Source organism: Poecilia reticulata, linkage group LG8 (genome assembly GCF_000633615.1).
Source record: "Poecilia reticulata strain Guanapo linkage group LG8, Guppy_female_1.0+MT, whole genome shotgun sequence".
Taxonomy (NCBI): Eukaryota; Metazoa; Chordata; class Actinopteri; order Cyprinodontiformes; family Poeciliidae; genus Poecilia; species Poecilia reticulata.
This window is the reverse complement of record NC_024338.1, coordinates 15,147,201-15,170,769: the sequence shown is the minus strand read 5'-3', so window position 1 is coordinate 15,170,769 and position 23,569 is coordinate 15,147,201. Positions and strand designations below refer to the sequence as shown.

The 23,569-nt window shown below is 38.0% G+C and overlaps 1 protein-coding gene across 1 annotated transcript in view; it reads left to right on the top strand.

The window, feature by feature from the left end:
* baiap3 (BAI1 associated protein 3) overlaps nt 1-23,360 on the top strand; it is a 41,542-nt gene extending 18,182 nt beyond the window's left edge. The window contains exons 6-34 of the mRNA XM_008415934.2: nt 47-106; nt 1,746-1,812; nt 2,094-2,307; nt 2,543-2,587; nt 4,481-4,558; nt 5,341-5,446; nt 5,545-5,652; nt 5,727-5,819; nt 8,137-8,240; nt 8,334-8,451; nt 8,633-8,757; nt 9,693-9,783; nt 10,650-10,706; nt 10,789-10,886; nt 11,044-11,095; nt 11,207-11,358; nt 11,448-11,571; nt 11,978-12,118; nt 13,380-13,475; nt 13,747-13,962; nt 14,686-14,754; nt 14,841-14,920; nt 15,968-16,076; nt 16,555-16,626; nt 16,727-16,810; nt 17,098-17,218; nt 17,297-17,420; nt 18,662-18,867; nt 18,961-23,360. Coding sequence (XP_008414156.1) covers nt 47-106; nt 1,746-1,812; nt 2,094-2,307; nt 2,543-2,587; nt 4,481-4,558; nt 5,341-5,446; nt 5,545-5,652; nt 5,727-5,819; nt 8,137-8,240; nt 8,334-8,451; nt 8,633-8,757; nt 9,693-9,783; nt 10,650-10,706; nt 10,789-10,886; nt 11,044-11,095; nt 11,207-11,358; nt 11,448-11,571; nt 11,978-12,118; nt 13,380-13,475; nt 13,747-13,962; nt 14,686-14,754; nt 14,841-14,920; nt 15,968-16,076; nt 16,555-16,626; nt 16,727-16,810; nt 17,098-17,218; nt 17,297-17,420; nt 18,662-18,867; nt 18,961-19,064 — 3,114 coding nt within the window. The 3' untranslated portion in view covers nt 19,065-23,360. The remainder of the gene's footprint in view (nt 1-46; nt 107-1,745; nt 1,813-2,093; nt 2,308-2,542; nt 2,588-4,480; nt 4,559-5,340; nt 5,447-5,544; nt 5,653-5,726; nt 5,820-8,136; nt 8,241-8,333; nt 8,452-8,632; nt 8,758-9,692; nt 9,784-10,649; nt 10,707-10,788; nt 10,887-11,043; nt 11,096-11,206; nt 11,359-11,447; nt 11,572-11,977; nt 12,119-13,379; nt 13,476-13,746; nt 13,963-14,685; nt 14,755-14,840; nt 14,921-15,967; nt 16,077-16,554; nt 16,627-16,726; nt 16,811-17,097; nt 17,219-17,296; nt 17,421-18,661; nt 18,868-18,960) is intronic.
* Nucleotides 23,361-23,569: the final 209 nt, after the last annotated feature.

Genomic DNA, 23,569 nt, shown 5'->3' with positions numbered 1-23,569 from the left:
TTACATGTAACGACATAATGACAATTATATCGCCGTCTTTTTCAAGGTGTTTGACATGGGTGATGAGGAACATGAGATCATTCTTCAGAAAGTTCAAGAATCAAAGGTGAGGCATTTTACTCTGTCGCCATTTGAAACTGACAACAGATGCACAGTTGTGCCAACACTTTAATGACACAACGATGATGCCTGACACTGAGATACATGATTTTAGCAATACTTTTGGGTAAACTTAAAAAATTAAATAAAAAATGACACTGATGCTTTTCTTAAGAATATTTAAAATGTTTCCTCAGCTGTTAGCCAGTCCAATGTTTTTCATCAACCTAAGCAGCCAACAAAGCAGGGCAACAACTCAACTACTTCCTGTTGTAATTCATAAAGACAGTCTCAAACAAAGATTTTCTAGAATGTTGGGCTTTAATGACATACTGTCACATGTGACATGCGACATATAACCAAATTATCCTTTCCAGGAACTGCAAAAGTTGTTCCCTGGGGTCATTAAACGCATCCTATAATTCCACTGATTTGACCACTATAAAATTAAATGATTAAAAAAATTGGAAAATGCTAAGGTAGGTAGTACTTTTTCCTTTTACCAGGAGCTTTTGATTGATTATTAGGCTCGGGAAATGAATTAGTAAGAATTTTTGTAGCAATAGATTTTAAGTTAAGAAGCACATGTGTGGTTAACACCTAGCTGTTTTCAAGACTTTTAGCTCATCATCAAAAATAAATAAATCAAAATACTAGTGGAAACATGCAAAAGGCTGGTCAGAATTTACAGGATGGCTTAGTTACTTAAATGTCTAAAAATATTTTTTTCATTGGTTATTAAGAAATATATAAGTAATTTTCCATTTTTTTATGTTCTAATTAAAACATGTTTTTTTCTGTAAATAGTTTTATATAACTCCTACCTCAGTTACTATCAGAAACACTTCTTGGTGGATTGAAAATCATTTCCAATTTAAATCTACCGAGGGTATGAATAATTTTGCTCTTACTGTTTAAATATCGCTGTGGCAGAATCACTGGTTACATGCTTACGCTGAAGATTATGGCTTTTCATTTCTGAGAAAAGAGACTCTCTTCTTCACTCGGCTGCAAAACAAGACAACACTCCCTCCAATAGGAGCAGTTGCTGCTTTGTGTCTGTGGATGTGTTTTGCATGAATTACTCTTTTTGGACCCCACAGTGCAAGCAAACAAAAGAAAGAAAGAGAAGGGGGGGTAAATTACAAGGTTCCAGCTAAATAAGTTATGGAGCGAAAAACGCATCAGGTCTCTTAGGCAAAGCACGCCTGTAGAGGTTTTTAGCCAGATGATCTCGCATAAAAAAAGCAACTAGGCAGCACTTCGCAAGACATATTGCAGTTTGAGATGAAATATCATCGCATTTTAATAGTGAGATGTCTTATTACATGCATACATATTTTTTTACGTCTGCAGCAGTAAAGCACTGACACTCTTGTTAATCTGGGTAGAAATTAAAACCCGGATGAGGTTAAATTGTATAAGTTGAACAAAGCTTGTTATTAAGTCGAGCTTTTCCAAATACCACTCCTTGCTAAACCGAAGCCTCATCTCCGTTTTGAATCTGTTCCGTCATGCAAGAATTTGACTAAATACACGTTTCCTTTGCAGCACATATTGATATTCTCATCACCACCTTTCATTCTCAACATGAAAGTTGCCTGTTGGTGCGGGTTTCTCTAGTAACAAATGTTCCTTTCTTACAGCGAGCCAGTTTTTCCTTGAGAGTCTCTGTTATGAAAGCAAAGAACCTGATGGCCAAGGATGCAAATGGTAAAAACATTCAAGCATGAGCTAAGTATTTTCTAATGGGAAACGATGTGTTTCATGAAATATGCTTTGTCCTGTAGTAAAATGCGACCGAAAAGCTTTTTTATTTGACTTCTTTGGATTAACCCCCCCACTCACTCACAAGCATTTCTTAAAAGGCTTTTGAGTCATTTTGACCATTAACAATGATTCACTGCAGGGCTGTAAGAATTATTTTCAGTTGCCGATTTATCTCAGTGCTGATGGATGTAAAAAAGCATTGTTTATTCCCTTCTCTATGACAGGGTACAGTGACCCCTACTGCATGCTGGGAATCCTGGTGGGTCAGAGCCCCCGAGAAACTGAAGAGAAGAAGGAGAGAAAGTTCAGCTTCAGAAAGAGGAGGGAAAAGCTGGAGAAACGCTCTAGCACCAAAGAAGTCTTACCTGCCAGATGCATTCAGGTGACCGAAGTCAAGCCAGAGACTCTAAACCCAGCGTGGGATGAACACTTTGTGTTGTGAGTACAAGAAAAACCGTTAAGCTTTCTGAAACGTGCTGTACATGACTGTGTCACATGCCGAAATTACGGTTTCATTTGTTTCACGCTAACGCCGCAAGTCGTTAGCTGTGTGACCAGCTCACCACATATTCACTGCTGTGAGAGCAGAACCGAGGTGTTTAATGTCAACCTTACTCACGAAGAGGATCAAAAGCCAATGTGTTTTTTTCTGTTTTTTTTCATCTGTTTTTAGTGAAATAGACGATGTTCACAATGACCTCTTGCATCTGGACATATGGTAAGTTGAAAACGCAAGCAAAGCTGCTACAATGTAATTCTTTGCATATCAGTTTTTCCTGTTTTTTTGTAAATTGAACTGCAGAAAAAGACTGTATAGTTTATAAAGGATGTCAAAGGAGATTTGATTTACTTTGTTTGAAATGAAGTTGTGTCTTCATTTAAAAATCGAGAAAATAAATAACATTATCACCTTGTTTTTAACTGAACTTTATCACTGTCCTACAGGTGTAAGAGTCTGAGACAGTGTAACAGACTGCCTTTAGGCATGTTGAACTGTTTTTAAGAAGTTTTCACGCAAATCTTCTGAACTGGGGATGTAAAAGCGGAGAAGAGCTGCCCCTACATGCCTTATGGAGGAAGCAAAAACACAAGACTAACACACTTATGTAGCCAGTTTTCTGCCTGACCCGAAGAGGGCGATGTTGAGTTGTTTCTGTGAAACTTAGCTTCAAGGGTTAGTTTGAAGTTTTGCGGAGTTCTGATGGTATCTGTAGATTTACACACCATGGGTCTCAACTGCGTGCTAACTTGGAGCATTCAACAGTTTTATTTACTTTTTTAACAATCCAATCCAATCCAATCCAATCCAATCCAATCCAATCCAATCCAACTTTATTTATAAAGCGCTTTAAAACAACCACAGCTGATACAAAGGGCTGTACATTAAAACACAACATAACGATAATAATTTAAAAAAAAAATAAAAACTCTTACAGTTTACAAACAAACATACAATTTAAAACTAGATCCTGCTGGAGTTAAAAGCCAAGTAAAATAGATGGGTTTTAAGACGAGCTTTAAAAGTGGACAGTGAAGGGGCTTCTCTAACCTGCAAAGGCAAGTCATTCCATTACTTAGGGCCAATGACAGAGAAAGCCCTGTCCACTCTGAGCTTCTTTCTGGATCTCCGTACCTCCAAGAGCAGCTGATCTGCTGACCTGAGAGACCAATAAGGTACGTAGGGGTGAAGAAGCTCAGAGAGGTAAGCCGGGGCAACGATATCATAGTGATCTTTACACTTTAAGTAAAAGGAACTAATAATAAATGCTTCATTGAGCAACTCTATGCTTTAAAACCAACTTTAACTCCAAGTTTCCATCCTGCCTTACGTAATCTGATTACACTATTAATCATGCTTACTTAAGCAGCTTCATCAATGCAAACAAGATTATTCCATTCCTTTCGCATGAAGTGCACATTCCCTTTTTTCCATCTAAGAACCAGATTAAGGCTTAGCGTACCGAGCCACTTCACACATTTTACGCCAAGAATGTGAACACGTTGCTTTCTGTGGTCCTACAGGGACTGGGTAAACCTGCAAAAAGCTATCCTGGCACTCCTTGTACCTGTTACATACGTGGACATTGTCCTCTCAGGGAAACATGATTGTAATCTTTCTTTAAATCCACGAAAAGCATGTGGACAAGACAGGTGCCTTATCATAAGAGAAAGTTGTGCAATAAATTACTTTATTCTGGAATCCTGAAACACTTGTTTGGTTAAGAAAGGATGTCAACACAGTTGTAATCATTGTAGTGACTTTTAGAATTTGTGCAGTTAAATATTTCAATTATTCATCGCTACTCTAGGAGAGACACTTAGATAACACTTTACAAATACGTATGTTTTTTTTTTTTTTTTTTTTGGTAATTGTTTTTTATTTGTTTAGGGAATGGTCATGCATTTCTTATTTGTAGCATTTTTCCATTTAAATTTTCTTTTGGCAGTTTTGGAGAATGTATACATTTCCTATGTGAAACTTGTTCCAAGTCGCTCAAATTCATTCTATTCGACGCGTCATTAACTTCTCAGTTCTCCTCATGAAACTGAAACAGTAAAGTAGAAGAAACTCGACCTTATGCTAACCTGTGAGTAATTTCTTTTTCTGCAGGGATCATGATGATGATGTATCTGTTGCAGAGGCCTGCAAAAAGCTCAATGAAGTCAGTGGGCTTCGAGGAATGGGCAGGTGAAAAATGCATCAGTTTACAATACTGTAAAAAAAAAAAGAAAATTGACATCCCAAAGATTTAAACATAAAAAAGCCTTTCTTTTAAAACAATATTTTAAACAATATTCTGTTTAACTGTTTTTATTTGACAATGTGACTAATCAAAGCAAACGCATGATTTTACTTTATCACATACGGCCAGATAGCCCTGGATAGAGTTTTTTTACTCAGGTCTCATATTAAAATTTGTTCATTGAATCTACCAGTAGGGAGTAAATATCTAGAAGACCTTTTTCTTTTTGACTATTTCTGTTTACTGGTTGTTTTGATGTGCAAAGATGCAACAGGTTCTGATCCTGTGCACAACCTGATGTATAGTTGTCTGAGCAGTGAATTCACCCAGTCAGTGTTGTGGCAGTAAACAGAAGACAAATTAAACCCATCAATAAAATGGTCACTTTCATGTGAAAAAAAGCATGAAGTGGCAGTTATTGAATGAAGAGGCCTTTGTATCCATTTGATTAAAAAAAAGAACTAACTACGTCCTGCTTGTTGATTCCACTGAATTGTTGGATTTTTATCCTTTGAAAGGCGCTCTCAGAAAAGCCAGCCGCCCATAAAGCTGTGCACACAGACAGCAGAGCCTGATAAATAGCAGACATGTCTAATGAAAACCTCCGAATGTCAATCACAACCAAGGGACCAGAGAATCTCTTGCTCACGGTGAAAATGGCAAGATTTTAATTTCAAGTAATAAAACTGGAGATTATGATTTTTTCTTTTTTTTTTTTTCCTTTCAGGTATTTTAAGCAAATAGCAAAGTCGGTGCGTTCCAACGGCTCCTCATCATCGGGGTCTGAGGAGAACGTTGACGACTTCCTCGGATGCATCAACATTCCTTTGAATGTGAGCGGCGATGTCCGTCCAGTCAGCATGCAGAGCTACAACATCGAAACATGCAAAACCAAACGGGAAACAAACTGTGAACTGACTACTTCTTGCAGGAAATTCCTGTTGCTGGATATGACACCTGGTTTAAGCTGGAGCCGCGGTCAAGTGCATCTAAAGTTCAGGGAGAATGTCACCTCATTCTGAAAGTCTTCACTAGCCAGGTTTCTGCAGCACRTCATCAATTAAATGTGCGCCTGTCTATTCGTACATGTTCTAATACATGTTTTACCTTCAGAGAGACACAACTTTATCAAAGAGGGACACAAACGTCTCCATTCACAAGAAACTTCTGAGTGAGATTGTGGAGTACGAGCATGCTCAAGTTAAGGTAAGATTTCTGCAGATTATTTGTTCAAATATGTTATACACCCAATACTGAGAAAATTTGTGACATTGCAGAATTTCTTATGTTTTTTGTTGTTGTTGTTGTTACACTGAATATTTCAGACAAAATGTAACCGAGAGAATACAGAATACTTTTTTGATTGTGATATGATTTATTTTGAGAGAAAAAAAAACTGTCCAATTCAATCTGTGTTCCCCTTTCATGAATCATCTGAGATTTACCATCTTTTAAGAAAACCTTAATTTCTTTAAGACCTTTAGAACATATTCTGTGTACTGAGAGACATATTTTAACTTCTGGAAGGCTGCCATCTCATGTTTGAAACTAACGTAGCATTTAAAATAAAAAAAATATCATCTTATCAGCTCTAAACCACAGTAGAGGCTATGTAAAGGTTTTGGTGCTTCATGAAAAAAAGGTAAGGTTTTGGAATGGCCTAGTCAAAGTGCAGACCTAAATTAGATTAAGATTCTGTGGCGTGGCGTCTCACTGGTCATGCCACTTTTATTGGTAGAATATTTTTAATACTAACTGAAATAATAATTTATTAAACACTACTTTTTGTATATATTCGTGTTATGTTTGCTCAGTTTCAAATATGTTTAATTATTTTTTAAGCACAACAAAAAAGGAATAACAGGACAAATCTGTAATGCACTGTGCTTCACCAGAAACTGTTTAATAGTATTCAGCAAAGGTGTAGATTTCATAATTCTTTTAATCTAAGAAGAAACACTATGTCATACGCTTTTAAATTGGTCTTGACCAACTTAGCTGAGGTTTCTGAAGGTCTTTTAAATGTTTTCTATGGCTTTTGGCTGCTGTTTCACCTGTTTTTACTTTGATCTTTCCTCATCAAAACTGCATATTTTACCTTTGTGTCATAAAACCCTATAAAATGTTAACTGAGAGATGATCATTATGAAGCTAGATGTCTACTTTGTGTCAGGTTCTGCTGGCTTTCTGAGACAACACAGAATTTGTATAAAATTATGTTGCCTTTCTCACTCATCTAAATGGATATTATTGGGAAAGACGGTGTGAAAAAGACCCAAATGATTTTATTTTATTTTTTTTATTTTTTTGCAAATTATCTTTTTAATGGCTCTTGCCTCATGTGTGGGAGCCTTTTATGTCTGATACATTCATAGGTCTGAGTTAAGTGCCTACACAAATAAAAAAAAAAAGAAAACATTCCTGTTAAAGCGATGATGAAGTCAACCGAAAAACTTGAAAGAAAACTAAACCAAAGACCCTCAGAAATGATTGAGACCATTTTACAAGATTAATATTAAAACTGTTTATACCTTTACATTCAGTCTGGTGTTTTCCAAAACCAGCCTCCATGGACACAATGTCTTTCCCCAGGTTGTCTTTGATGAACACAGTCAGCTACTCTACTGTGAAACAAAAGAAGAGTATTGCACTATCACAACTTAGCTTTCATTTTCCCTTTGCCTTTACATAAAAACTATAGGTATGCATGTTCTTTTTCTCCTTCATTTTATTTTCTGTAAACTGTATATACTAATACTTTACATCTGTACTTTACATCTGAGTCATCTTACATGTGAGCTTTTTAAACCAAAGATAAAGTCCTTATTTGTGCGCACAATCTTGGCTGATAAAAGGATTCTGGTTAGATATCTATCAGGTTTAAAGAAAAATATCTAAAGGTTATGGATTAGTATGGACTTTGTCTTTTATGCTCATGTCTTCATAAAAACAACAACCTGATCTCTTTATTGAGATAAAGCATGCCTAATCAGTTCTGCTCATTCATCAGTATTTGTTACAATGGAGCTGATCAATTTATTGCTGTATGTGCGCTGCACAATGGCTGCTGGAAAAGACAAGTGTTTGGTTGTTGGCTTACCATTCAGAAACTGTAGGAGGCTCATCTTCTGATGCTTCTGGGTCTGATCCAGGGGCAAAGATGTACGGTTGTACAATTACACATCTGTTTGCAGGCATCATCATATCATATCTATCATAGCATGTTTAAAAGGATGCATAATGCGTTCCCTTTAAACTTTAATATGCTGGACAAAGCTGTTGCACTGGTTATGATTTTGCTGCAACCTTTCATGGAGCTAACAGCTTCTCTTTTTTCTTATTTAAGTGTTTTAATTATTCTGAAGTGATGGAGGCTTTTTGTTCTACATTGGTATTAAACCTTTGTTAGTATTTAGATGTTTGTAACAGCTCACATACAAACATCATCTGTTTGACAAAAAAAAGCATCTTAATTTGCATAATATGTGAATAAAATTATATTGTCACTCTTTTAAAACCCCAGAGAGAGCCATACAACTGGAATGGACAGGTTTCTCCTCCAGCATGGACTGTGCTAACTCACCATGCTGTGCAAACTGATCTCTCACCTCTGCAGCAGGCTATTGTGTAGGTATTAATGACAAAATTACATTGATTAAATTGAGTATGCGACCTGAAGCATTTGCCTGCACGGTGCATATTTTCTTTTGTTTTACGCAGGCGCTGGCAGTGCTACAGCAACCATCATCGGAACCAGAGGCTGTGCTACTCCCTGCTGCTGCGCCTCCTGAGGACCATCGATGCAGAGTGGGACCCTCCCACCGTGAGGGGAGACCTGGTAGGTTCTACATTATCGGCTTCCCAATCGGGAAAAAAAAAAAAAAAACTTCCATCGCCTAGAAACAGTCACCTCATTAGCTCAGCTCTTCACTGGCATTCATCAAGGTTTTTGGTTCAGCCAAAAATGTCCCACAGCCAGTGTACTGGAAGCTATAACTGAGGGCCCTTCCTGTGTCCAGGAGAGGCAGCTATCAGACAGCTTCAGACTGTACACAGAGCACTGCCTGTGCCTGATGAAGAACATGCGTCAGGTTTTCCCCTGCACAAGCGCTGCTGCCATTACACGCTACGAGCTCATGCTGAGGTAAAGTCACACCACCATCACATCAGGCTCTTGCCTGCGCTCCCATACCAAGAACCTTTTTCACTCCGACGAACACAGAGAGACTAAAGCCGGTCAGTCACACTCTGTGCAGGCAGCAGTAATATCACCGCATATTACAACGATATTATCTCGATCATTTCTCATTTCCATACGAAACAAAGTAACAATCATTTGTTTCTAACAACAAATTGTCGCACAAATGCTGAAGAAGGCAGAATTTTGTGTGCCAGTATTCTGACATATTCTCATCTATCTTTATATTATTTTTCATTTATGTCATGCTAAGCTTTCATACAACTTGTAAAAATGTTCTCGCACTTGATGCCCACATTGCAATACAAAGCAAATCTGAAGCCACTCGTGTCTTTTTAAAGATTGAAAGTGCAGTAGATGTTTGTAGATGCATCTTAGAAACATGTGAGCTTGAGCAGATCGCCATGACAACATTTATCTCAACAAGACAAGGTATTGATGATCAGAAACTTTAGAAACAACAACTTTATGCTATACAAAGCAGTCCAATGTTTTTGAGTATTCCCTAACCAGAAACAGACGTTTTTTACTCAGATATTTGGAATGATTTAAATCTGAAGGAAAAAAAAATTATTCAAAAATGTTCATGTGGAAATTGTAATTTTGTCAACATATTTACAGAAGTTAGTGATTGCTCAGGTAATGAACCCCATTACTACATAAAAACAAACTGCCAGTCATACAAACTCTCTTACACACCCAACACATATCTTTCTCCTCCTGCATAAATAACCCGGACTCCTGCATACAATTAGACTGAAATTCATTTAGTGAGATTGCAGCTATTATACTTGCTAAACTCTGAGAACAATGTGTCACTGTGTGATGAGTTGAATAGCAATTTTGTCATGTAATTGGTTTTTCCTGTCTGTGCATGCCAGGGGGATTGGCTACATGCAAAACATGAGGGCATTTAAGACTGTTTGTCCTCTCCGAAATGAGCTTCATTTGGACATCACCACTGCTGTCAAGGTAACAACGGGCGAGCATTTATAGCAAAACAGAACATCTGTACTACAACTCAGTGAAACACCACAGGACTTATTCTTTCTGCTGTAGTAGTTCGGTCTGCCAAAATAGAAATGACTGGAAACGTGATAGGGTGTGTGACATGAATTTTGCTCCGGAAAATGGTGTATCACTTTACAATACAGATTATATTCGGAAAAAGCAAATCAAGCACAAGGAAAAGAGGGTTATTATTTGTATGAGAATAACAGAAAAAAAAATTCAATGTCAAACCATCACAGATTTAGTGATATTTTTGAAAAATAAAACAGAAAATCGAAGTTATCACCCCAAGTTAGTCAATTTTGCAGTTTTAATTTAAGTCCTAATGCAAAAAAACATAGAAATTCACCCATTAATAAGATTTTATAAACCTATGAAGAGTCTCGGGTCAGTGTAGAATAATCTTGTTCTTCTTTGATCAGTTTAGGTATTTTATATAAGCTACAAATACATTTTCACTGACTCATAAAAATACAGGACACATGCATCCAGAACTGATTTATTGTGTAGTACCTCTTTTAAGCGTTATGAGTAATCTTGCTATTTTAAGGGATGGTGGGAAATTCTAGGCTTTGTAAAACTCTGAACTAACAGTTCCCCAGGTTTCACAGAGCTTACAGTTTCATTCAACCCTCTTTCACAGTTTTCTTTATACCAAAGTACATAAAATAATGTCACACAGATAATTTAAAAGAACATTTTTGATAGTTTTATAACCAGAAGGCTACAGAACATGCTGACAGCAACCAGTGCAGACTTCACTTTGGCAAAATATGTCACTAAAGGTTACGTCACCGGTGAAACCCAATGTTTCTATTCATCGACAGAAAGGAACGTCTGAGTGGTATGAAAGCTTGATTGCCCAGTACAAACCAGAGGAAGGGGTAAGTTTAGAATGCGTAAAGACAGAAGGAGTCTTATTTTACTAAGTGTGCTGAAGCTTGTCAATCTTCTCTTATAATTCAGTCTCTGGAGGAACAGCTGAAAAAAATGGTTCAGGTGATTGATGCCGTTTGTGCAGACGTTCAGAGAGGCCAAAACATCTACAACAAACTCTTCTACAGGTGATTTTTATTTATTTTTTTACTAAAGCCAACAGTGTGTGCTATGTATTTTATAAAATACAACCAAGTCTTCAAAAGCTGCGCACCCTGTCAAAGACTCATTTTGTGCTGTTGCCTTGTAGTTGGTCTCATGTCATTTCGTTCTTTGCTCTCACAGTGCTGTGAAAGTAGATTACTTCAGCATATCATACAGGCAGCTGGAAAAACAGGTAAATCTTTGAAACAAGGTGAAAAAGTCTTCTGAAGTCTTTGTGAGTCGTGCTGCGATGTTGTTGTTGCTAAATTTGACTCTGCCTCTTTCCAATTCTCCCTCCCGGCAGGTAGCAGATGATGTAAATGTAGCGATGGAGCGGGTCTGTGGCACTCTGGAGCAGGAGAGCTCCAGACTGACTCAGACTATGGGGGAAACCATCTTCGAACTCTTCATGTCTTTGAAGATCCTCAAGGGCTTTCGAGAGTTTCTTCCCCTCAAGTTTGTTCAGCTCTGACTATTCATGTGCCAGCCTCGTCATTTGATTAGCCTCCCGTTTATTCATAAAGACTTCTGCTCTGCTCAAACAGAGACGCCAAAATGTTGGCCCTGACAGGCTTTCATAACTGGTTCAAGTCGTCGATCCATAAGTTCCTGCAGATTGTCCATGACAGGTCCTGCGACCGAATCCGCAAAGCCGTGGAAACGGATCAGGTGGGACGCTTCTGCTCTTCAAATGCAATTATTTTTGCAATTAAAATAATTGGAGTCGATCTGTGATGACAGGCGCTACACCTAGGACCAGACATCCATTCTGGTTAATGGATCAACCCTAACCCCATATAATTATTGAATTAAGTTCAATATTATTTTCAGTTCTTTTGACCACACAATTACATTTTAGTTGAGTAGATTGATTTATAACTACGGCTTCTTCAATATGTGAACAAATAGATCAAACTGAAACAGGTTCACCGAAACATAATGCGTGTTCACGAACGCCGTGAAAAGTTGCATGTTAAACCTCCTGACAAAATCTTAGTGTTTTTTTGTTGTTTTTTTCTAAATAAATTCATGTTCTGCCAGTATGATGATTAAAAAGCATGTGTTTTGTGAACAGCTTCAGCCTGTGCAACAAGCCAAACACAGTTGCTCAGCAGTGGAAGTGACAGCTTGCTTCAGCCAGGTACGTGAGATCTGGCTCCAGCTGTCCTGGCCAGACTCTGCGGGGGCCTTCATCTTTGTCACTCGTCTGACAGACGTGAGTGCCACTTTTAGCATCGCAACACATGCATACTCATATCCTGCAGTCATAAAGAGATGACTCCTATGAGACGTGCAAGGGTTAAAGGAAGATTTTGCCAGTCGAAGTGAAAAAGAGAAACTTTCAATGCCTCGCAAATGTACTGGCATCCCTTGAATTTGTGCATATTTTGTCACACTGCAACCACAAAATTTTAAATATCATATTCAGATTGTATGTGACAAACCAAGACCCGGTGACGTGCATGTGAAGTGAAACAAAAAAAAAAGATACATGGTTTTCAGATTTTCTTACAAATAAAATTATGAAAGTATGGTATAAAAATTGGATAAAATTCAGCACGACAAACAACCTTTAGTAGACATCTAGTTAAATCCAGACTCATTATAAATGTAGCTGTTCTGTGAAGGTCTCAATGGTTTGTTAAGGAACATAAGTGAACAAACGGCATCATTAACACCAAGGAACATATCTGACAATGAAGGGATACAATTGTAAAGAAGTTTAAGGCAAGATCAGGTTATAAAACCATAACTCAACCCATTATCCACAAAAAAAAATTATAAAAATGCACAAATGCAAGTTACTCCAAAATAATATAACTTGGCATACATGGTGGTGGCAGCATGCCACCACCATGTAAAGCATGCTGTGGGAATGCTTTTCATTAGCAGGAACTGGACAACTGGTCAGAGTTAGCGGTAAGATGGGATGGACATATAGCTGAAACTAGATATTTACATACACCAAAACTTCTGAATTTGATGAAAGTTACAAAAAATATATATATATATTTTTGTTCTCTGTACATTTTCTGGAATTTAGCTAATAGAAATAATTTTGTTAATTCCAACTAACCTAAAAAAAAAAAAAAGAGGTTTTATCTAACCTAACAATCAGAGGTTTGGTCTGATTTATCTTCGGGCAGGGAGAAAAAAAATTAAATAAACACATATGTGTCTTTCTATTCTGTGTATGTAAATATCTGGTTTCAGCTGTAAATACAAGAACAACCCTTAAAGGAAACCGGCTGGGGCAGACTTGGCACTGATATGAAAACTCCAAAACATTTGTGGATACAACTGCAGCCAAAGTCGTTTCCACAAATTAGTCACTGTGGCAGGTAATTTGTAAAAAAAAATAAAACAAAATAAAATAAAAAAAATAGACCACCATCCATATTTTTCTTTCCACACCACAAAATGTAGCATCTGTATTGCATGCAAAGTTATGAAGTCGTACCTCCATCTCCCCACAGAACTTCTGCAGTGAAGCTGTTTGCTACTCGGAGATGATGACGCGCAAGATCGAGAGGAACCAGCTGGCCCGAGATCACAAGAATTTCACAGTGCAGGTACGGCCTGTAGCAAGACAGAGCAGGGGGCGGGCACACGATGATGTAAAAACGACCGGAGAGTTCCTTCTTGTAAACACAAAAGCACAGCAGCAGGAGAGCACAAATGTTGACACAGAAATAAAGCAGATGCGTCTTGCTGTCATGAATTGTTTATACTCATAAGCCATATTTCTACTTCTTGGTAGCTCTGCTTCTTTTCCTTCGTTTTTATCTCCTCCTCCACCACCCCTCTCTTTCTCCTCTTTTGCTCCTCTTGGCTTTCGGCTAGCTCTGCATCGGCCTGAACAACGTGGAGCACGTGCGTGCTTTCCTGGCTCACCTGCCTCGAGACCTGGACTGGCCCGGCGTGGAGCGGGCCATGGAGGAGTCGTGTGGCGCGGAGGGGAAAGAGCAGGTCTACAAAGCCCTCAACGGGCAGCTGTTCAACATGGACCTGGACCTGCAAAGGGAAGCCAAGCGCCTAATCACGGTGCTCACCGACAAGGTGAAAACGTTAACCTCCGATCAGCTCAGGCTACATCCGTACTGATGGGATATTCACACGTTTAAATCTTCGGAGATAATTAAAACTGTCAGATAAATTGCAAAACAAAATGTTTTCTGTAGCATCCGCCAGCACAGGCAAATTATTATTTTTGTTTTGTGCCACAGATTAGTTTGTCCAGACTGCAAATATTGAACTTCAATTAAATAAAAAATAACAAGAAAACATACCCGTTTAGCTATAATTACTAGCTCTGCTCTTAAATTAGCTTTTTTCTATATAGGTAGGTAACTATTTTGATATTATCACTGCCTACTGACTAAAATATTTCTTATTATTTTTGGCATTTTGTCTATTCTTTAAAAATGATAGAATATCAGTGTTAAAATTTTCAGAGTAGCATAGCTAAGACCTAAATAATAATTATAAAAATATCCCCACAGGATTTCCACATTAGTGTGTCTTCATATTTTTTAACCCAGATAAATGTTTACCACTATACTGCAGAATACAGAAAGAAAGCAAAAAGATATAAAGTCTCTCTCTCTCTCTCTCTCTCTCTCTATATATATATATATATATATATATATATATATATATTTGGCTGTTTTTTGGGGGGTCAAACATGTACCGTACTCAGGCTGTCATAGATCTGTTGATCAGTAGATGGTCATACATTGAAACACCAGCTTGCTCTTCTATAACTGAGCATTATGTGTGCAGATGCTGCCTGAACTGCGGCGGTACATTCAGCACATCAGCTTGTCTCCAGACTCCATCAACAACGACGACGTATGTAGCAACAACCAGCTGACATTTTCATTCCTGTGTCAGTTTTGTCACCTGCCGTGTGTTTGTGACATGTGGATTTCTCCCAGGCGGTTTCCCCCCTCATGAAGTACCTTCAAGACACGATGGTCATCCTGACGGCAAACCTTGTTAAGGAAAATCATACCAGGTGAAAAAGTGAAGACAGTAAAAATACGTTTGCAAAACATTTTTTATTTCTTGTCAAAATGGGGCATTTTTGTGTGTGGAATTTTCAAAAGAGAGATTCATTCAGTACAAGTTGGAATAAGACTGTAACATCACAAAATGTGGATAAAGCGAAGCACTGCGGATACTTTCCAGCACTATGCCTTTAAAATCTTGAAGATGAAATTGCAGCAAAATGTGGAAGGCAGCAACTACAATATGACAAAATGTGGAACAGTCCAAGGGTAGGAATACTGTTACTTGCCACATTGAGTATTTTAACTACATACAAATAGGTGAAATACGTGTTTTGCATAATTATAATCCACAACAATGTTAAGTGACAATACTTCATATCATTTAATGGCTATATTTATCACTAGAATTATTTTCATATGTGTACTACAAATACAATTTGATCTGATCTGATCTGATTGGACAATTTAGCCAGAAGTAAACCAATAGATCTCCTGCATGTTCCATGTAAAAATCAGCCAACATGTTTGGCTGATTAAAACCTTGAGCAAAGCTGGCAGGCAGGAGCTACATATGAAATCTGTCCTGTAAACCTCTAACCTTTCCAAGTCGATTATCTGGGAAATGATGGACAGCACTTCCTCCAGCTTTAAAAGAGGAGACACCATCTGCTTTTGATTCGAGGACTCTGCAACGCCAGCATGCATGACTGCATGAGGGTACATTAATGCACATGGTGTTAGGAACTTTTGCTTATATGGAAGAACCACTAAGGCTGAAAAATATTTACTTTGGAGTGACACAGGCTGCTACCAAAGATGGCATCTTTTTCAGGAAAGGCCTTGGCTCTGTGTTAAATGACTGGGTAATAATCTGGATTTGGCTAAAGCAACCAAGCAGCTTTTGACAAGAAGTGATTATTTTAGTTCACCGTTTAATATGTTGCTGTTTTCTCCCAGAAGCATGAGCTTGACAACATGATTTTACATGTTTTTTTTTTCTATCCTGTGGGTGTTATTTTTTGAGAGCATTGTTTGTGCTTGTTGCCTCGCAGAGTCCTGCAGAGCATGTGGGAGCTGCTCCTGCGAATGATCCTGGACGCGGTCACAGAAAACAGGGGTGTTCAGGTGGAGTTCTACAACCGCTTCCAGTACACAGTTGAGGTCAGCGTCATAGCTTCTGCTTAACTTTCTTTGCCATTAGTAAATGTTTGCTCCTTTCCCTCTTTAGCGATCCGTCTCTGGATGCTGGCTGCAATGCACTAGTTAGCATATGTCAGATATTCATGAAGTCTTCAGACAGCAGCTATGTGGCAACATGAGCTCCCTTATGAATGACAATGTGGAAACTGTTGTTTATTCAACAAAGTCAACGAGCTGGCAGGGGACGTCACACATTTCCACGAGAGGCTAAGGTCTGCCACAGACGTGGGCAAAGTTAGGATGCAGTAGCCGCTCGCACCGTCCCTCCACACCTTCCTCCACAAACATCACGTTTGCCTGCCCAAGGTTTCGTAATGTTAGTGTGAACAACAACGGCCATCTTCCCGGAGCTGAGACTTTAGCCTATTCATATCGGAGGGGTTTGTGTGATGACTCATAGCACGCTTGTTCTATTTTTGTCGTCATTTCAATGTTTTAGACCCTGTTGCAGTTCTTCCACGTTAAGGGTGACGGTCTGGCCTTGGAAGACATGAAAAGCGGAGACTACAAGGTATGCGGTCGTGCAATTCTGCCAGCCGAGTTTCATGTGCGTGGTAAATTAAATTTGTCTCCTTTATGTGTTTCCCTAACTGATCACCTTCATTGTTTAGATCTTGGATGAAGAGCTCAGGCTAAACAAATGTTCCTCCTTTGATCTGATCGAGCAGTACTACCTGGAGAAGATTTCCCTCCAGGTGTGTTTTAAGTTACCGGACAGACAATTTCATTTAAGTGGATGGGGAGATATTGATTGAATACCCTGAGCTCTATTGCTTCACCCCTGATTGAAAGTCTGGCCTTTCCTCAAGCCCCTAAAAGCAACACTCAATCAAATATTGCGAGACACTGTGAGAAATTTTGAATATTTTTGTAGGCCACTGAATAAAACAAAAATGATTCTTCTTGTCAGTGGATGTATCACTGCTGAGATAAACACTTAATAAACATGTTCTGACTTTGCTTGTGATGCAACATGTTGCAGAAAACACTCAAGCATACGCCTTACGGTCGAATCAGTGTGAAATGCTACTACGACCCTCCAGAGCAGAGACTCACAGTGGAGATTCTGCACGCTGCGGACATTATCGCATTGGATGCCAATGGTAAAAGTAAAAGCAAATGTTTTTTGATAGACATAAGCTTTGTTGAACATCTTATAATACTTTTGTCATCTTCCTTAGGTCTTAGTGATCCTTTTGTGATTGTGGAGCTCTGTCCTCATCACCTCTTTCCTGCAGCCAAGAGTCAACGCACTCAAGTGAAGCTAAAGACGCTGCATCCAGTATTCGATGAACTGTTTTATTTGTGAGTGAAATGCTTTGGTGTCTTCTCTGCATATGTGATATTATCATTAGCTTCACTCTGTTTTATCTTTTATTTATCAGTCCAACACAAACTGATGAATAGTTACAGTATGAAGTGAAAGGAAATAATACATAATTTCCATTTTCTCTTCCTTGTTTTTTGTATAAATAAAAACCTGAAGCGTAAGTTGCGCATTTGTGTTCACCTCATCTCAGTCAATACGTTCTTCCTGTGTACGTTCAGCTTCAAGTGTTGCAGGATTTGTCGCACGCTGGTCCTTGGCTGCAGCTTTCACTGAGTCCAATTGGGTTGACAGTGTCTTTGAGAGTCAGCTTTCAAATTCTGCCACAGATTCTCAGTTATATTCAGGTCTGGACTTTGTGCCATCGTAACAAATAGATGAGCTTTTACCTAAACAAACGGTTTCTAAAGTTGAGATTTTGATGCCATCTGACAAGAACACCTTCTTCTTACAGTAACAGTGGCAGATTTGCTCTACAAAATGGGGAAAGACATTTCACCACTAACACTTTAACATTATTACATTAGTGACAGCACTTCAGGCCACACCAGGTTCAGGTGATTGATTGGACAGAAAACAAACAACATTATTGGGAGACAGACGGGAAGGAAACGAAGGGGCGGGGGAAACCAGGAAGACACCAACACCAGCAAGCATTTTTTTAGGCCAATAAAAACAGTTTTTTATTGACCTGATGTAATAGTCTAATCTTAAATGTCATGCTCTCATTGGCTGTAAGTAGAAAATCATTACAATTGACAGAAATAAAGGCTTTCAAATAACCATCTGTGTGTAATTAATCTATACACTGTGTTTCACTTAGTGATAAAGTTCCTGAAATAAATGGGCTTTTCAGTAATACTCTGACTTATCGAATGGGTCTGTAGAGTTACAATGAGGTTAAATTACACACAGATGGGCTCTGTTTACTAATTAGGTAGCATCTGACAAACAAGACATTTGGTCGCACAAATTGTTTTTAGATGAATCAGAGTAACAGTTGGAGGGGCGGGGGAATACATTTATTCACACCACTTCTTTTTTTATTTATTTGAAAGTCATAATTTTCCTTACACTTCTCAATTTTTCTCTGACCTGTGTTGGTCCATCACTCCAATAATGCAGACTTGTGGTCGTGTGGCGAAATATGAAAAATGTGGCGTGTGTGTGCACATGTTCCTCATTTGATTGGTTCTTTTTTGACTCTGTTGTCTTCCAGTCATGTCAGTCCTGAACAGTACAGGCACAGGTACGCCTGTTTGACCTTCATTGTGATGGACTACGACTGGCTGTCTACCAATGACTTTGCCGGAGAAGCCGTCGCTCCGCTCAGCGACTTCTGCTGGCCGGGGAGACCAAACGCGTCGGCCGCCGGAAAGAATGTCCAGCCCGTCATTCTGCACTTGTCCCGCAGCAAACCCAGTGGTACAAATACTGTTGCTGAGGATGTTTCAGTCTGTTTGCCCTCTGAGGTAATTCTAAGAATATAAGAGGTACGTTTTCTCTTTGACCCCTCAGAAAAGCCAATCATGAGGATGCTGGATGCTCGCACCGGAGACAGGGAGGCTCAGGAGTTCGTCCGCAGGCTGAAGGAGATCGAGAAGTCGATGGAGGAGGACTGAGAGCTGTTAGTATTGGTTGTATTCATGTTTTTCTGATCACATCTTGCGACACGTGCTTTTGTACTTGTAACAATGTTTACAATATTTACCCTTTCTTTTCCGATGTATTGTTGGCTCGGTAATTATACCAAAATGAAAAGAGCACGAGGATGTTTTCTTACTGGAAGACGAACATCCGGTCACTGTGCAACTCTATGCTGTCTCAGCTTAACTATATTTTAGAAGTCAATGGATAGTTGATACTGAATGTTACTAGTCTATATTTTTTGTAATGGAGTAATTGTTATGTTCGTTGTATAATATTTGATATGATAGATTTAACATTTAAAAAGAATATTTTGTGGAAGTAGCCGACATATAGCTCTAAGTCTTAAGTCTAAATCTATACCTCAGATATGCTTATTGGTTACAGAGGTGTTTTGACGGGGGTTGTTCCCAGGTAATGTGGAGTTCAGTTGGATGGAAGCTTATTTAGTGTGTTCACCTGCTACAGCATCCATCATGATTAGTGGCACCCCTGGAAAGGATGTGTTAATCTGTAGGGGGTTTGATTTGTTTAATTATTGCTCTTTCTAAAGATATGGGGAAATTTACACCAAGTAATCTGTTTCCTCTACGACTAAAATCACCACACATCTGTTCAACCTGCATGCCGACTCTCTTGTTTTTCTCGCTACAAATTGTGGTAAGAAGAAGAAAATCTATATGTCACATCCAATGAAAGCAAGATATTGCTTGGCATGCAAATCCACCAAAAAGCATTAAGTATAAATCGCAAAAATAATTGAAGTACATATATTTTTTATGGTGAAGTAAAAATTACAAATAAAAGGAGGAAAATAATGCCATGGAGGAGTAAGTTTCCACAGAGATCTTTGTGAGATCAATTTCACATATTTACAAGAAAATACTTAGATATTCTCTGATGTTGAAAACCTCAGAGTTGTTTATTTCTTAAAAGATTTGGACACTGTAATGTCAGTAAATATTTTCTTTAAATATTTTATCCAAGTTTTTGTTTTTTTTCTTGAAAATTTGCCAATAACTCCCCCGTGGCCAATTATTTTATGAAATCTTAATGTTCATAGGTATTGTTAGTGCAAAAAACTGTGCCACATTTTATGTTATTAAAAGGTAGGCTTGCGATTTTATTTTATTTTGGGGCTTGTTGCAAATCTCAGGGGTGCCATTAATTGTGGAAAGTGCTGGATTATTTATTCTTTGAAGCTTCTTAATATAAACATAATAAGACGTTAATTGTAAGAATGCAATTTTAGGTAGTCTGAAATTTTAAGCTTGTGGGCCAGTGAGAGGTCTGCAGCAACGAGGTCTAACATTTCCTCGCACACAAGCCACTGCGTGGTTTCATTTAACTTTTAGTCACCTTGCATTAACACGAAAGGTCACCGAAGAAACCAATGACAAGAGACTTCAGTGTTATGAAAACTTAGTCACCTACCTTTTTCTTTTTTCCTGTTTGCACAAGCGCGACAGGTTAACTGAAAGCTGTTTTATGTTTATTCAAAGATTTAATGTAAAGAATATCTAACCTGACTCTCAGCTAATTAATAAAAAAACTTGATAAAAAACTTGCCGAGTTATATAAAGTGACCCAGTGAGTTCAGATTATTTCAAGAATATTTTATTTTGTTCAGAATTGAACAAATTAATGAGCAGATGAATCTAAAGAGTTCAGGGAATTCATTTCTAGGACTGTCCTCCACTTTCTCTTTTTGTCCTTCACATTTTTATTCTGATGGAGGCCAAAAAATACCGCGTCCTCGTTTCAGAAGTGCCAGCATTTCAGAAACATTTTAAAAGGAAAACCAGGCTAATTGGTTTGGATTCGCACATGTGGTGTTCAGAATCCACCAGAAAACGACTCCAGGCGTCACAACGCCCGGGATGTGAAAGCTTTAAATCCGCGAAGGCCTTCGTTGATGTTTTAAATATGAATCTGTTCCACGGTTTGACGTTTTCTCCCTCAAGGTGAATAGAAGTGAGGATAATGACATGTGCAGTGGTATAATTGCACTTGAGGGGAAAGGAAAGTCCTACCCTCTGCAGCAGCTCTCACCGGCCTGACAAGCAGAATTAAGCTTGAGCTCCCAAAGCTCTGTGAGTGTAGCTGGAAGACTGGGACCTTAATGCTGCTGCAAAAAAGATGAGGGTCACATTTTGACCTGGACTCCAACCACTTTACCTTGTGAAAAAGAAATTCCTATTACTTGGTTATGCAAAAATAAAGAGCATTGAACAGGCTTCAAAAAGCACAAAATATCCACGTCCGACTCTCAGTGTTGCTATAGCAAGTCAAGAGATAGTTAAGTAAATATTGATTAGATTAATCCTAGCTTAGTTTAAAACGTCTCAACACATAAGTTTACATTATTAAAGGGATTATGGATTTAAAAAATAATAATAATAACGCACAAATGGGCAAATTTGCTGGTACTTTTAGTAAAGACGTGTTAAAATCCTTAAAATAAATCTCTTCTTGCAGCCACATGATCTCACACTGAAAAGAAAAATGCTACTAGCGCCGCTAGAACAGTACCTGGTTTTCTACTGAAACATTTATCAAGGTTGGAGTGCAGAGAGAGTAATCTTGGGCAATTTCTCTGTGGAGAATCTCTCCAAATTATCCAAAGTCTCATGGTGTAATCCGCACACAGGTTTTTCGCAAGATTTAGGTCTGAGATGCTCATGACAGCATTTTGTCCGCTGAACCATTTCCGCCTTTATTTTAGTGTATGATTTTGGATCATTATGAAATAAAGAACTATAATCAATTTTGATTTCAACATGTTTTTAGTCAAAATTTTACTGTGGTTCCAAGTGTCCATGATGGTCTATTATATGTTGTGTGCTACGCCACATTTTTCCCTTTGTTTAAGCCCAAATGTACCTGTGTAGATTGTTTTAGGAAAGCCGATCAGAACAAAGTTCATGACGCCGTAAAACGCTAGAAAAGTTCATTAAATGTCACAATTTTGCGATGTCAGTTGTCATATTAATTTCACCCTCAATGAAATTATCAGCAAGAGCTTTTGTGCTTGGTGAGGATTATTTCATGTAACACTTTTTCCCTACAAATGTTCCACTCTAAAACATAAAGGCTTTCTGAAAGTAAACCTACATCCCCCCCCCCCCCAAAAAAAAGAAGTAATGTTATAACAAAGATACAACTGGTTGGATTTTTTGAAAATTGTATTTTAAAAAATTGCCACATCTTGAACACGACTTTATTTTGGGGATTTTCAAAGTCTTCTACAGGAGTGCCAGCTAATAACAAATAAGAACTTTTGCCCATTCAGGCTTTTGGGAGTTGTTGATGCATATAAAATTGTTCTTTTATCACAATTTCAAAACAGTCACTAAGTTGTAGTAAAGAAAGTGTAGCAGGTTCACCAAAATCCTCACACCGACAGCATTTTGACAGTGACGTAACTTTTTAGTAGCTGCTTGTGTGGTGCTTCGCTGTAACCCTGTGAAGTTGTGAGGATAATGCACTCAGAAAAAAATAATAGAAAAAAAATTTTTAATGCCTAAAAGAAAAACACGTTTTGCATTAAAGGTTTTTTTTAAAGGGTGTTCAGGAAGTCTGCTTTCTTACAGGTGCAGGGAGTCATTTAGTGTGTCTGAACAGCATTTGCTTTTATGTTTGTTTAGTTTTGAGATGTGGCATTTAGTTACCCCCTGGAAGACAAGCACAGCTTATTAAGGTAATAGTTGAATAGCTAACAGTGTTTGATTGGCATTCTTCCTCAAACACTTTAATTTATTACCAACAAATGTTTACAAAAAAACAACACAACCTCATTTTTTGAGTATAAACAAACATTAAAATTTAGATTAGGGTCATGACATAGTCATTTATATCTTTATAAAGACAGTGTTAAGGGAGGTAGTTTTAAATTCAGGGTCCTATCTTTGGAATAATAATAATAATAATAATTTGTTAGTATTCAGTCACAGTAAGCTAGTTGTGTTTTTCTGACCAGCATAAAGAAGGGGTGAAACATAAGTTTTAAAAAAAAAACATGTTTTACACATGCACAAATTACAGCAATTTAATTTAATTTCTCCCCGCATAATGAATTGTTTAATTTTGAGGATTTTAGAGATTAAAGCTAGTAAAAACTGTCTAAAGTGGCAAAAAAAACAAAAAACTTTGTTATTGTTATTGTTAAAGTGAATCATTTGTCATTGAATTGTAAATGCCTGTGTTGCTGTTTATTAGATAATAACTTTAGAAAATGTCCATGACCCAATAAAGACTGTATTTAAATTTCATCCTGGTTTCTTCATTCTCATAAAAAAAAAAAACTGTATGTATTACTTATTGAAATCATAGCAGCTTTAGGAAAAGGGTGCAACATCGGCACATGATGCAACCTCGCACACGATCGTAGTGTGAAAAAAAAAAATCCACAGGCGGATTTTGACCTTTTTGTCCATTCATCCTCTCTGTCAATCTCTCACCTTTCTTCACCACACTCCTC